At 41.2% G+C, this 14,298-nt stretch overlaps 1 protein-coding gene across 3 annotated transcripts in view; it reads left to right on the top strand.

Moving 5' to 3' along the window:
* Positions 1 to 14,298, top strand: part of Nasp (nuclear autoantigenic sperm protein (histone-binding)) — a 29,972-nt gene that overhangs the window by 3,944 nt on the left and 11,730 nt on the right. For all 3 annotated transcript variants that reach the window (XM_005398699.2, XM_005398700.2, XM_005398701.2), the window contains 2 exons: positions 6,368 to 6,415; positions 10,879 to 10,989. In XM_005398699.2, coding sequence (XP_005398756.1) covers positions 6,368 to 6,415; positions 10,879 to 10,989 — 159 coding nt within the window. The remainder of the gene's footprint in view (positions 1 to 6,367; positions 6,416 to 10,878; positions 10,990 to 14,298) is intronic.

Below are 14,298 nucleotides of genomic sequence, written 5' to 3'. Positions count from 1 at the left end.
TTTTTCTGGTACCAGGGATTGAACTCACAACCTTGTGCTTGCTGGTCAGGCGCTATGCTGCTGAGGTAAATCCCCAGCCCCTAGAATATATTTGTATGGAATGTTTTTTTTTGGGCATTGTATTTGGTGGGTGGAGGACGGTATATTAGTATGAATGTAAATGGGAAAAAGGTTCTCACTGGGACTTGCATAAAACATGAAATTTTTTTTTTTTCCCTGGTATTGGGAATCAAACTTACCACCTCGCTCTTGCCAGGCAGGCGCTGTGCTGCTGAGCTAAATCCCCAGGCCTGAAATTTTTTTCTAAATTTTTTTTGTCTTTTTGAGACAGGGTTTCACTATGTGGTTCAGGCTGGTCTTGAACTCACTTTGTAGCCAAGGCTGGGAGGCTGGGAGGCTGGGAGGCTGGGAGGCTGGGAGGCTGGGAGGCTGGGAGGCTGGTCTCGAACCCACAATGATCCTCCTGCCTCAGCCTCCTGAGTGCTGGGATTATAGGCATGCACCACCATGCCTGGCTGAATTTTTTTTACACAGGGTCTCACTGTGTAGTTTAGGCTGGCTTTAAGCTCTGTATAGTTCAGGCTGGCCTCACACTTGCGGGGACCCTCTTCCCTCAGCTTCCCGAATACTGGGATTACAGGTGTACACCCATCCTGTTTTCTGCATTTTATATTAGCAATATGTGGGAGTACCTGTTTCTCCTTACACCCTCATCTTTGGTCTTTTTTTTTTTTACCCCCTTCAATATTGGGAATTGGACCTAGCACCTTCCTGGTGAGCTACAGTTCCTATCCCTTTTTTATTTTTTTATTTTTACTTTTATTTATTTTTGTCTTTTTGAGACAGTCTCGCTATACAGTTCAGGCTGGCCTTGAGGTCACTTTGTAGGCTGGTCTCGAACTCTAAACTGTCCTGCCTCAGCCTTCTGAGTGCTGGGATTACAGGTGTGCACCACCATTGCCCAGCCTCTGATATGTGCTTCTTAAGAAAATCTCCTGAGCAGTGATTTGAGGTGGAGCTGAGGCAGGGATAGTGCTGGGAACAACTGCTAATAAAGTTTTATTTTTGATTTTTGTCTTTTTTGAGACAGAGTCTCACTGTGCAGTTCAAGCTGGCCTTGAGCTCAGTTTGTAGCCCAGGCTGGTCTGGACCTCAGTGATCCTTCTGCCTCAGCCTCCCGAGTGCTGGGATTACAGTGGTGCACCATCACGCCTGGCTTGAAGTTGTTTTTTTGTTGTTTGTTTTGTTTTTTTGAGATGAGCTTTCACCCTGCAGTTAGGCTGGTCGTGAACTCACTATGTAACCCAGGCTGGCCTCCAGCCTGACCTGCCTCAGCCTCCTAAGTGCTGGGAATGCACTGCCATGCCCAGCAAGATTAACAATAGTGTAGAGGTTTGACTGCACAGAGACCATAAGTTAGCTGCTTGCATACTCACATCAAGAACCAGGACCACTGTCTTCCTTCTTGTATGGTGGCCCGCCCTCATGCTGTAGGGCAGTGATGGCAAGCTTTTTAGAGCTTTCAGTGATTAAAATCAGCCCACTGCAGCACATACGCCATATGTTTGGCACCACTGTACTTCTTTTCCTACTTTTTTTTTTTCTACTTTTATACATGGCTGAAACTCACTTTTGAGCCTATTTATTTTCCTTCTTTTAGTAACACTTTGCTGCTGTTAAAAGGAAAGAAAAATTAAAAAGACCCTGTCACCGAGTGGTAAGAGGTGACAAGGTGAATCTGGTGGCAGGCTTTATACTGGCAAATGAGTTGATGTACTTAAGTTTAAAAAATTTTGTTAGGGCTAGGGATATAGCTCAGTGGTGCAAGCACCTGCCTGGCAAGTGCAAGGTCCTGAGTTTGATTTCTGGTACCAAAAAAAATTTCTTTATTAATACATGTTTCTGGTACATAATGATTACATTCATTGTGCGGAATTAGTACATGTATATAAGACATCTTAGTTCTTTTTTACTTCCCTTCCCATACATTTCCCATCCCTCCATCTCAGGATCCCTTCCCATTTGTAAAACATCTGTCTCACTATTGTCTCTTATTTTGTTCTTTATACTTCGTGTTTCTCGTGTAAGGAAAACAATATAATACTTAAGCTTGTGTGTCTGATTTATTTCACTTAACATTTTTGTCTCAAGGTGCATCCATTTTCCTACAAATGACTGAAATTTATCCTTTGTAACAGAGTCATACTCCATGTATATAAGTACCATATTTTTAAATTTATTTGTTGATGGACATATAGACTGCTTCTTCGATTTAGCTATTCTACCACGTGTGGCAGGAGGAACGCTGCAAGTTCAAGACCAGCCTGGGCTACAAAGTGAGCTCAAGGCTAGCCTGAACTGCATAGTAAATCTTGTCTCAAAAAGCCACACACACACACACACACACACACACACACATACACACACACACACAATTTAGCCGTTATGAGTTGTGCAGGTATAAACATGGTTATGCATGTTTTACTGAAAGATGTCTTTAACTCTTTCTGGAAGATAACCTAGAAGGGGAACAGCTAGAATTTCTAGCTTGGCATAGTCATTGTGCACACCTGTAATCCCAGCATTTTTGAGGCTGAGGCAGGAAGATCACTGAGTTTCAGGTCAGCCTGGGCTACATAGTTCTAGGCCAGCCTGTACTACACAGCAAGACCCTGTTCCCCCAAAAAGAAAAGGAATTTCTAGTTTTAGTTTTTTGAGGTACCTCCATACTGATTGGTCTAGTTTACATTCCAGCACCAACAATGTAGAAGGCTTCTTTTCCCCTGCAGCTTCTCCAGCATTTGTTATTAATTTGATTTCTTGATGATAGCCTTTTTTTCTAAAGCAAGATGGAATCTCAGTTTTTTTAAGACAGGATCTCACTATGTAGCACAGGCTGGCCTTGAACTCACAGTGGTGAGATCAGAGGCGTGAACCACCGTACCCAGCCGCATAGCTTCATAGTTTTAAATGTAATAATGAGTTAACTTTTTTTTTCCAAGTCCTGGGAATGAACCCAGAGAGTGTGAGGCTGTGTCCCCAGGCCTTTTTTTTTTTTTTTTTTTTAAATCTTGATTGGTGTTTATTTTATTAAGACAGGGTCTTGTTACACAGTCCATGCTATCCTTGAACTTTAGTCCTCCGCCTCTTAGGTGCTAGGATTGCTGACATACACCATCATGCCTGGCTTTTGTTTTATTTTGAGACAGGGTTGTTCAGGCTGCTTTGAACTTGGATCTTCCTGTCCTAGCCTTCCCAGTAGCTGGGAGGAGAGGCAAACGCTACCACACCCAGCTCTTTAACATTTTAAAAATACTGTATCAGATACATGTAGGCCAGATGGGGCATGAACATTAGTTTATTATTTTTGTTGTGATCCAGTAATTTAAATGAGTGTGCTTCCAAAACTAGCAGTATGAATGTCAACTGGGAAGTTGTTAGAAATGTACATTCCTCAACTTTATCCCAGACCTATTGAATCAGAAACTAGTTATGTGTGACTTGCTCTGTTTTAAACAAGTTCTTCAAGAGATTGAATCATTTTGTTATACTCCTTTACTTCAGGCCAATTTCTCTTTGTCTAGGTAATGGCTGAGTGAGAATGGAAGTAAATTTGTCACGGCTGAGTGGTTTGTGTTATTTAATAGTGTCTTTATTGCTTTCCTTGTTTCTAATTTTGTTCATGTGAAACTATGTTTTGTACTATATTCTGGTTTATATAGAAAGCAAATTTGATCATTATTACATTTTCAGTAACTTTTTTTTATGAGATCGGGTGCGTTCAGGGTGGTATGGCCTGTCCTTTTTTTTTTTTTTTTTTTTTTTTTTTGGAGGACAGGGTCTTGCTACGCTGTTTGGGTTGGCCTTGAATTCACTCTACAGCCCAGGCTGGCCTTACACTCACAGCAATCCTGCCTCAGCCTCCCAACTGCTGGAGGGGAGTAATTCTTGACTATATTAAAAATTAAAGCGATAGGTTAGCATCACAATGAAATGATCTGGCTGGCTGGCTGCCTATGCTCCTGTCTATATTTTTTTTGTCTGTATATTTTTAAATTAATTTTATTCATATACTTTTGGTATACATGATCACATTTATCCTCGATTCTTTTATTTCCCCCATTCCTCTCCCTTCCTTTTAATCCCTCTTCCCTTAAAGGTTTGTTTCCATTTTTTCCTTCCATTCTGATTTTTTTCCTTTTCCCTTCCTTCCCTTCTTCCTCCTCTTTTGTTCTCTTTCTCATTTGAACTTTTTTTTTTTTTTTTTTTTTTTTGGTCTTTTTGAGACAGAGTCTCGCTATGCAGTTCAGGCTGGCCTTGAGCTCACTTTGTAGCCCAGTCTGGTCTCGAACTCGCGACGATCCTTCTGCTTCAGCCTCCCAAGTACTGAGATTATGGGCATGCGCCACCATGCCCGGCTTGAACATTTTTTTCCTGCTCCCCAATATCTATCATCCGTTTTGATCCATATTTATACTTTTGGCTTCTCATACAAGAGAAATGTGCCTTGATTCATTTCACTTAAAAGTGTGGTCTAGGGGCTGGGGATTTAGCTCAGTGGCAAAAGCGCCTGCTTGGCAAGCGCAAGGTTGTGAGTTCGGTTCCTGGTACCGGAGAAAAATCAAAAAACCAAAAAACCAAACAAACAAACAAAAAAAAGTGTGGTCTTCTTGAGCCAGGTGTGGTAGCTCATGCCCATTATTCCAGTACTTGAGAAACTGAAGCAGGATTGCTGGGAGTTCAAGGCCAGCCTCAACTACATAGTGAGACCCTGTCTCAAAAAATAAACAGCAGGCTGGGGATATAGCTCAGTGGCACTGTGCCTGCCTGTCCAGCATGAGGTCCTGAGTTCAGTTCCCAGTTCCAGAAAAACCCAAACAAAAGGAACTGTGGGTTGTCTCTTCACTCTGTTGGTTTCTTTTGGTATGCATGTTCCTGTCTACTTTGATATGGGAACTGGGAGAAGGTAAGTCACAAAGATAAAATTGTCCAGTTCCTTAAATTTTATGTTTCATTTTGTTTTTTGTCTTTTTGAGAGAGGGTCTCGCTGTGAAGTTCAGGCTGGCCTTGAGCTCACTTTGTAGCCCAGGCTGGTCTCAAACTGGCAATGATCTTCCTGCCTCAGCCTCCAGAGTGCTGGAACTACATGCATACGCCACCATGCCCCATTGTTCTTGAAATTTACATTACAGTAATGAAGGATTTTCCAAAGTAGGGAGAAATTAAGCTTTAATAATATTACAGATATTGCACTCTGACAGTTGCCTTATTTGTGACCCAGTCTGTCCTGTAGAAGTAGCACTCTGTGAGAGGCTGAGTCAGGACAGCCTTGAGTTTGGGCCTAGGCTAGGCAATTGAGCAACATCTGTCTCCAAGTAATTAGAAAGGCCTGGGATATAATTCAGTATGAAGATTGTGGGTTCAGTCCCCAGTGCCACTACCAAGAAAAGTCCAAAAACAAAAAAGCAGCTTTTACAAAATGGATTGTATTTCTTTCTTTTCTTGAGAGGGGGTTTTGCTGTGTAGTTCAGGCTAGCCGCTTTGTAGCCAGGCTGGCCTCGAATTTGCAGCAATCCTCCTGCCTCAACCTCCTGAGTGCTGGGATTACAGGCTATAGGTGTGTGCCACTGTGCCCGGCTATTTTTTTTTTTAATACAGAATCTTGCCATGTAGTTCAGGCTGGCCTTGAACTTACTATGTACTACATGCTGTCCTTTGTATCTTTTTTTTCCCCTTTTCTCTTTTTGAGACAGGGTCTCCCAATGCAGTTCAGGCTGTCCTTGAGCTCACTTTGTAGCCTAGGTTGGCCTGGAGCTCACAAGGTGGTTCTTGCCTTAGCCTTCCCAGTGCTGGGATTATAGGCATGCCCCACCACACCCTGCAGTTAGCCCTTTTGAGGCTTTCTTTTTTTTTGAGGCTTGCTTTTAAATGTCATTAGCCAAGTGTGACATAGTTTTTATTGTAAATTTGGTTCCAGTGGTAAGGTAGTACTTTCCTGAGGACTGTATTTAATGCTCATGAACTGTTCTAGAGCTTTTTTTTTTTTGGAGACAGGGTCTTGCAATACAGTTCGGGCTGGCCTGGAACTTGCAGCCATTCTCTTGCCTCACCATCTGGAATGCTAGGATTACAGGCATGCACCACATTACACCTTGTTCTCAGTGACTAAATGTAAAAGTTGCTGGTGATTTTCTACTGTAGAGTTTTGAGTGGGTAGTTAATATAAGTAAATCAGTAATAATTGGTCTATGTTTGGGGTTTAATAAATAATATCTCTTTATTCCTTTATGTTTTTCTGAATTTTACTTTGCTCTCAGCCTTAAAAATTGCCTCCATTTTTAATATTTCCTTCATTTTTCATTTACAGAATTGAAGATGCTCCTGCTCCTTCTACCTCTTCAGATAAAGTGGAAAGGTAAGATTATTTACATGGCACAGATTCATATAAACTAAACTAAGCAATATGACATATGCGGCTGGTTTCATCTTACCGTTTTGTGGTGCTGAGGTTTGGTTGTTTTGTTTTTTTTGTCTTCTTTGGTTTTTTGGCCTTTTTGAGATAGGGTCTCACTGTGTAGTTCAGGCTGGCCTTGAACTCACTTTGGAGCCCCGGCTGGCCTCGTGCTTGCAGCCATCTCCTGCCTCAGACTCTGTTTTGTCTTTTTGAAATGGAGTTTTTTCTGCCTGGCAAGCGCGAGGTCGTGAGTTCGATTCCTGGTACCGGAAGAAAACAAAAAGCAAACAAACAAAGAGACAGTTTTTCTATGTAGTTCAGGCTGGCTTTGAATTCACTTTGTATCACAGGCTGGCCTGGAACCTGTGGTGATCCTCCTGCCTCATTGTCCTCATTGCTGGGATTAGAGACATGTGCCACCGTGCCCAGCTTCACTTTATTTTAGAGAGGGTCTTGCTAAGTTGCCCAGATTAGGTAGGAATTGTGATCTTCTGGTCTCAACCTCTGAGTACTGAGGTTATAGGAAAGTACCACCACATCTGGCTTATGATTTTTTTTTTTCTTTCATTTTTATTTATTTTATCATTATAAACGTTCTTAGGAAATAATTTTCTGACAAATACTTGAATTGCTAAAATTTACACTTTTCAAATTATTTTTATCGTTCCATTTTTTTTTAGTATATATGCTGCTGAAGCGAGCACCCAAATTATTTTTATTAGTACATGTTTACAGTCATGATTACATTCGTTGTGGGGAGTTGATATGTGTACATAATACGCTTCCCCTTGGCTCCTTATTTGCTTGTAATTTATATGATAGAGTGCTAGAAAATATGTCTAGGTGTTTTGTTTGTTTTCTTCTTTTGAGATGCCATGTAGCTCAGGCTTGCACTCCTCCTGCTTTAGCCTCCCAAGTGCTGGGATTACAGGCATGTGCCACCACAAGGGGTCTGTCTTCAGGTTTTTTTGTATTAAAATATGAGAATTAAAACTGACTTAGTTCTGTTGCTCAGTCATGCTCACCAAATTCTGTTGACAACTTTTTCTTAACATAATTGTAAACATTCAATACCAGTACACCTTTTGCTTTTACTGGATGATTTTACTATAATTAACTTTTTTTCTTATTGTTTTATTTAACTTTTTTTTTTTTTTTGGTCTTTTTGAGACAGGGACTTGCTACGTAGTTTAGGCTGGCCTTGAGTGCTGGGATTGCAGGTGTCCGCCACCACACCCAGCTTAACTTTTTTTTTCAAGTGAATAAGCAATAGGAAATTTGCTAATATTGCATCATAAATCTGTACTGAGATATTTTCTCTTTTTGGATATCTGTCTGTGCTTTTATTCAACAGTACTCAAAATTGTGTTATTTATGTAATTCCTTTTTTTTTTTTTTTTTTTTTAAAGTACCGGGAATTGAACTCAGGACTTTGTGCTTGCTAAGCAGGCGCTTGTGCCACTGAGCTATACCCCTGGCCTATGTATTTATTTCTTAAATTTTTTTTTTTTTTTTTTAATTTCTTAAATTTTTGTGGTGCTCAGGTCTAGCCTAAGGTTCTACCACTGATCTACATCCTTAGGCCTAAAAGATTTTTTCTTGTATTCCTATGGGAAATACGCAAGACCTCTCCAGGGATCCATTGAGATTGTATTTTTGTCATGAGACTGCTTTTTTGCTGTGTTGACCATTGCTACTAATTTTGCAAAAGCAAAGAGGGGTAAATCTGCTGTTTTAGTTACCTTTGTCGTTGCTGAGACAAAATACCTGACATCCAAAGTTAAATGGAGGAGAGGTTTATTTGGCTTATAGTTTGTATAGGTGTTAGTTCATTGGCTGGCTCCAATGCATGATGGCATGATAGAGAGGCATCACAGAGGAGAAACAGTTCATTACATGCAGAAGGCAGCAAGTGACAAGCTATAAGTGAGTGACAAGCAGAGATACTCTTTCTGTCCCTTATATCTTATCCAGGCTGCCTGCCTTAGAGTGGATAGCACTCACAACCTTAATCCTAGCATTGCACCTTAACTCAGTCCTAGCAGTATACAGCCTAGACCCAGCCACCTCTATATAGCCCCATCCAGGGCCGGGCGTGGTGACGCATGCCTGTAATCGCAGCACTTGGGAGGCTGAGGCAGGAGGATTGTTGTGAGTTTGAGACCAGCCTGGGCTACAAAGTGAGCTCAAGGCCAACCTGAACTGCATAGCAAGACCCTGCCTCAAAAAGACCAAAAATAAAAAAAAAAGAAAGCCCCATCTATGATCACATGAGGCTTTGGGGGAACATCCAGACACAAGCCATAAAGCCTGCTGATGTCCCTTAACATGTATGAAGTAGCACCAAATACTAGTAGCAGCTTTTGTGTTCCTTTTTTTGTTTTTGGCAGTACTAAGGATTGAGCCTAGAGTTTACATGGGTTACATGCTAGGCTGGTGTTCTACATTCCAGACTCTTTTTTTAGGCCCAGTCTTGGTAAGTTGTGATTAGGCTGTCCTTGAAGTTGTGATACTTTTGCTTCACCCTCCTAAGTAGCTGGATCACAGGCATGTACCACCATTTCTGGCACACATACTTTGTCCAAAATGAATAAAGTAAGTGAGTCATTTTAAGGGAGTCTACCAACAGTACCCATTTCCAGTAATAGAATTTGAACTCTTAGTGAAAATTAAGAGGTTTTTTGGGGGGGTTCTTTTCTGTCTTTTTGAGACAGGGTTGGTCTCGCTGTGCAGTTGAGGCTGGCTTTGAGCTCACTTTGTATCCCAGACTGGTCTTAAACTTGGAAGGACCCTGCTGCCTCAGCCTCCCAAGTGCTGTGATTACAGGTGTGTGCCACCACGCCCAGCCAAAAATTAAGTTTTGGGAAAGTTACATAAGTTACATTGATCATTCTGAGATTGACAGCATCCTATCTAATGCTCTAAAACTGAGTGAAGCTGGACATGCCTGTGAGAGTGCATGTCTGTAATCTCAGCATTTGGGAGGCTGAGGCAAGTTCATGAGTTCAAGGCAAGTCTGGACTACATATGCCGTCTTAAAAAAACCATAGTCGTCTGGTGAAATTTGAGACGGTTTGTAAAGTATTGTAGGAGTGAGGCCTTCTCTCTGGAGGCAGAGGCAGGAGTCTTAGTTGGCCCACAGGAGTTTGAGGCCTATTGGGCCACATAGTTGTACCACAGTGCTTTTCATCTTATTGAAATCAAAATTTTTGTGATAGACAACTGCTTTCAAAGTGAAAAAAATTATTTTTTAAATTTTTATTTATTTAGTTTTTGGAAAAAACTTAAAGCTGGATGTGGTGGTGCACGCCTGTAATCCCTGTAACCCCAGCCCTCGGGGGAGGCTGAAACTCAAAAAGAAAAAAAAAAGAGAGAAGAAATTTAGTAAGAAGAGTGGCACTATTATGTACTTTCTTTCTTTCTGTCTGTCTGTCTTTTTGAGGCAGTTTCACTGTGCTGTTCAGGCTGGTCTTGAACTCACTTGGTAGACCAGGTTGGCCTCCAACTCGCAGCGATCCTTCTGCCTCAGCCTCCCAAGTGCTGGGATTACAAGTGTGTGCCACCCATCGCACCCTGCTAGTTTTAGTTTTTTGGGGAATCTCCATACTGATTTCCGTAGTGGTTATATTAGTTTACACTCCCACCAACAATTCAAAAGGCCTGGTCTTTTTGTTGGTAAATGGTATTCTATAAGTAGGTATATCATAGTTTATCTATTTGGATTAATACCTAGGAATGGAATGCCTGGAAATATGGTAAATGTATAATCTAACTTTAAGGAATTCCCAAACTATTTTCTAAAGTGATTTTTCCATTTTACATTTCTGGCAGTGGTGCGTGCAAATTCCAGTTGCTCTTTTCTTGCCAGCCCTTGATATGGTCAGTCTGTTTTTGTTCTTTTTTGAGAGAGTTTTGTTGTGTAGTTCAGACTAGTCTTGAATTTACTATGTTGCTCAGGCTGTGGTGATCCTCTTGCCTCAGCCTCCTGAATGCTAGGATTACAAGTGTGTGCCACCATGCCTGGCCTCTGCTTGCCTTTGTTTTTGCCCGTGCCACATTGTCTTAATGTTGAGATGACTTCTTGTTGTCCTATTTACCTGTTACTTAATTTTTTTTTTAGCTCATACAGCTTGTATAAATAATGGGTCCTCCATTTATTACTTGGTTAGCAACTATTTGTAGTAACGTGAAGTAGAAACTTTGTTCATGAAGTAGATAAAACTTCAAAATATTCTGGTAAAGCTTCTGAGAATATTGTCTTTGAGATTTGGTTTTGCAGTGGCAAAATAATGTGAGTTAGCTAGATCATGCCTATGGTAGTCCCAAAGTTTAAAGAAGTTAAATTATTATGATTTAAAGGTACCAGGTGTTTAACAGATATTGATTTAAACAGTGTTTGATCTAAAATAAAATCTTTTTTGCAGTCTGGATGTGGATAATGAAGCTAAGAAGCTGTTAGGGTTAGGACAGAAACATCTGGTGATGGGGGATATTCCAGCAGCTGTCAATGCATTCCAGGAAGCAGCTAGTCTCCTGTAAGTACCATGTTTTATTATGCTATTATGTTCCCAGTACACTTACAAAGAGTTGTTTTAAGCTGGGTGTGGTGGTGCATACCTGTAATCCCAGTACTCTGGAAGCTGAGGCAGGAGGGTTGCTGTGAATTTGAGGTCTGCCTGGGCTACACAGTGAGCTCAAAGCTAGTCTGAACTACATTTGTTTTTTGGAGAACTACCTGTCTCCAAAAAAAAAAAGAATTGTTTTAGCATAAAGCCCAAAAGAAACAAAACACTGCTCTATGGCAGAAAGAATGAAGAACAACGACTGGTAGAGTCCTTGCCCTGCATATATGAGGCCCTGGGTTTGATCCATAGCACTGCAATAAAAAACAAACCCAAAAAACTTAGTTTTTTTTTATATAGGAGTTTATTCCTGTAATTATAAAATCACTAAGCAAATTCAACCTTCGATTTTTCTGAATAAGATAATTTGTATTCTGTGCCAGAATTGGTGGCACATGCCTGTAATCCCAGCACTGAGTAGGCTGAGGCAGGAGGATCGTTGTAAGTTCCAGGCCAGCTTGAGCTCCAAAGTGAGCTCAAGGCCAGTCTGAACTGTGTAGCAAGACCCTGTCTCAAAAAGACAAAACAAAAACATAATTTGTATTGTAATCCTCATTATTTATTTACTTATTTATTTTTGTCTTTTTTGAGACAGGGTCTCACTATGCAGTTCAGGCTGGCCTTGAGCTCACTTTGGAGCCCAAGCTGATCTCAAATTTGCAACGATCCTCCTGCCTCAGCCTGAGTGCTGGGATTACAGGCGTACGCCACCCGACCCCACCGGCCTAATCACCATTAATTAGAGGAGTCAGCTTGTCTTGATTTATTCAGTGCTTTCCAGGGATTGGACCCAGGGCCTTGCATATGCTTGGCAAATACTCCACCACTGAACTATACCCCCCACCCCCACTTTTTTCCCATCTTCACTTTTTAAAAAAATTTTGACCCAAGGTCTCAGTTGCCTAGGTTAGCCTTGGAATCTTTTTTCTGCAGTACTCCTGAGTAGCTAGGGTTAAAGGTATCTGCCACAGTGCCTAGTTATGTTTTCTCCTGTGCAGTGCTGGGATGGAACCCAGGGCTTTACACATGCTAGGCAGGTGCTTTACTGCTAATCCAGTGAGCCTTTACCAATTTTAACACTGGAAGTTCCATGTCTGGGGAAATGGCTCAGTTCCAAGCAAATCATGATAATTGGTCACCCTATATTAATGCTATTATTGGCATAGTATTTTTCAAACGTTAGTGCCTTTGTTATCTGCTGTTGAAATTGGTTGTAAGTTGATAGCTACCACAAGGTGTCCGTAACTATACCTTGGAGGCACAGTTTAGCTTGAGTGCCTTAAAGATTTATTTTCACATAGACTCTGTGGTGCTGTGGATTGAACACAGGGTCTTCTGCGTGCTACACAAGTACTATGCCATAAATTCCCATCCTTCTCCAAAGACTGTTTCTTCAAATTTGAGATAGAAGAAAGTAAGTTAAATCTTTAAGCAAGCAATAGCTTTGCTATGTACAACTTCTTCTGAGCTAGCTTCATGTAAGACAGTATTATCAGTCATAACTGAAGGCCACTCATGTTTCCTAATTAGTTGATTACATTTCATTCAGTTTACAAAAGAGAATTTATAATTAAGCATTTATGGATTTCAGGTTTGAAGCGCACCTTTTCTTTACCTCAACTCCTTGCCCCAACATCCAGGAACAGTTTATTATTCCGGGATATTCATAATAATCTGTCATCACCGGGTGTGGTGGTACATGCCCGTAACCCCAGCACTTGGGAGGCTGAGGCAGGAGGATGATGCAAGTTTGAGACCAGCCTGGACTACAAAGTGAGCTCAAGGCCAGCCTGAACTGCATAGCAAGACCCTGTCTCAAAAAGACAAAAAAAAAAAAACCAAAACCAAAAACATAATAATTTGTCATCTAGCTCCTGACCACCGGCCTCCTTTTGCATCTCCACCTGCGCTAATTGAACTGGGGCTTTAATATTAAAGGGTGTGTGGGGGTGGAGGCCGAATTTTATCTGATGAGAAGTATTTAGATGTTTTGTTGTAAAAAATGAGTTAAGATTAAGCAAAAATAAAAACTAAGTCCTAGATATTTTTTTTTTTGTCTTTTTGAGACTTACTATGCAGTTCAGGCTGGCCTTGAGCTCACTTTGTAGCCCAGGATGGTCTCGAACTAGCAACGATCCTCTTGCCTCAGCCTCCCAAGTGCTGGGATTACAGGTGTGTGCCACCATGCCTGGTCTAAGTCCTAGATTCTTAAACAGGTCAGTACACTGTATTCCTGTTGCCCTACCATAAAGGGAAATCTAAAGGAAAATTCAAGGTACACTTTTGTAATATAGTAGACTACACCTTCACCACATTACTTCCTGCTTTTAGTTTCTGTTGTTACTGTCATTGCACTTTGAAGGGATTAATCAGTCTCACTGAATCTGGCAACTCTTTTATTCCCTAAAAGCCGGTCCTTTCCATTAGAGAAGTACAGTGCCTCTTCCTTTTCATTATTAATCGTACTTTCTTTTTTTTGTCTTTTTGAGATGGGGTCTTGCTAGGTCAGCTCACAGTTCAGGCTGGCCATGCACTCACTTTGTAGCCTACGCTGGTCTCGAACTCCAAACGATCCTCCTGCCTCAGCCTTTGGAGTGCTAGGATTCTAGCCGTGTGCCATCATGCCTGGCCATTCCATTAATCACACTTGTCTTTTGTTGGATTGTTTGTCTTTTGAGACAGGGTGTCACTATGCAGTTGAGGCTGGCCTTAAACTCATGTAGCCTAAGGCTGGCCTGCTTGCAGTGACCCTTCTGCTTCAGCCTCTCCCCAGTGCTAGGATTATAGGTATGTGGCAAGCCATTAATCACACTTGTATGATTTCTTCCCCCTCTTCTCTGCATATTGATCGCTAAAAGTTAAATATAGTGCCACCTATGTTTATAAGCTTTTGTTTTGGCTTTTTTTTTTTTTCCTCTTGAGACAGGGTCTCGAAGTGCAGGTCAGGCTGGTCTGGAACTCACAACAATCCTCTTGCCTCAGGCTACTGAGTGCTGAGATTACAGGAGTGCCCCACCACGCCAGGCTGACTTTGTTTTTTGAAACAGGATCTTGTTATGAAGACTGGGCTTGAACTCAGGAGCCTTCTGCATCAGCCTCCTGAGTTCTAAACATTAATTTATCTTTTTAAAAAATTTTTACTTTTTAAGGTGATGTAAAGGAAAACAAAAAAGAATCTGTAATAAAGATTGTATGTAGGCTTCAAGTAATTGCTATGTGTCT

The sequence above is a fragment of the Chinchilla lanigera genome, unplaced genomic scaffold, assembly GCF_000276665.1.
Source record: "Chinchilla lanigera isolate Chin_1 unplaced genomic scaffold, ChiLan1.0 scaffold00063, whole genome shotgun sequence".
NCBI classification, from domain to species: Eukaryota; Metazoa; Chordata; class Mammalia; order Rodentia; family Chinchillidae; genus Chinchilla; species Chinchilla lanigera.
Note: the sequence above shows the minus strand (reverse complement) of the source record. Positions and strands in the feature narration are given on the sequence as shown.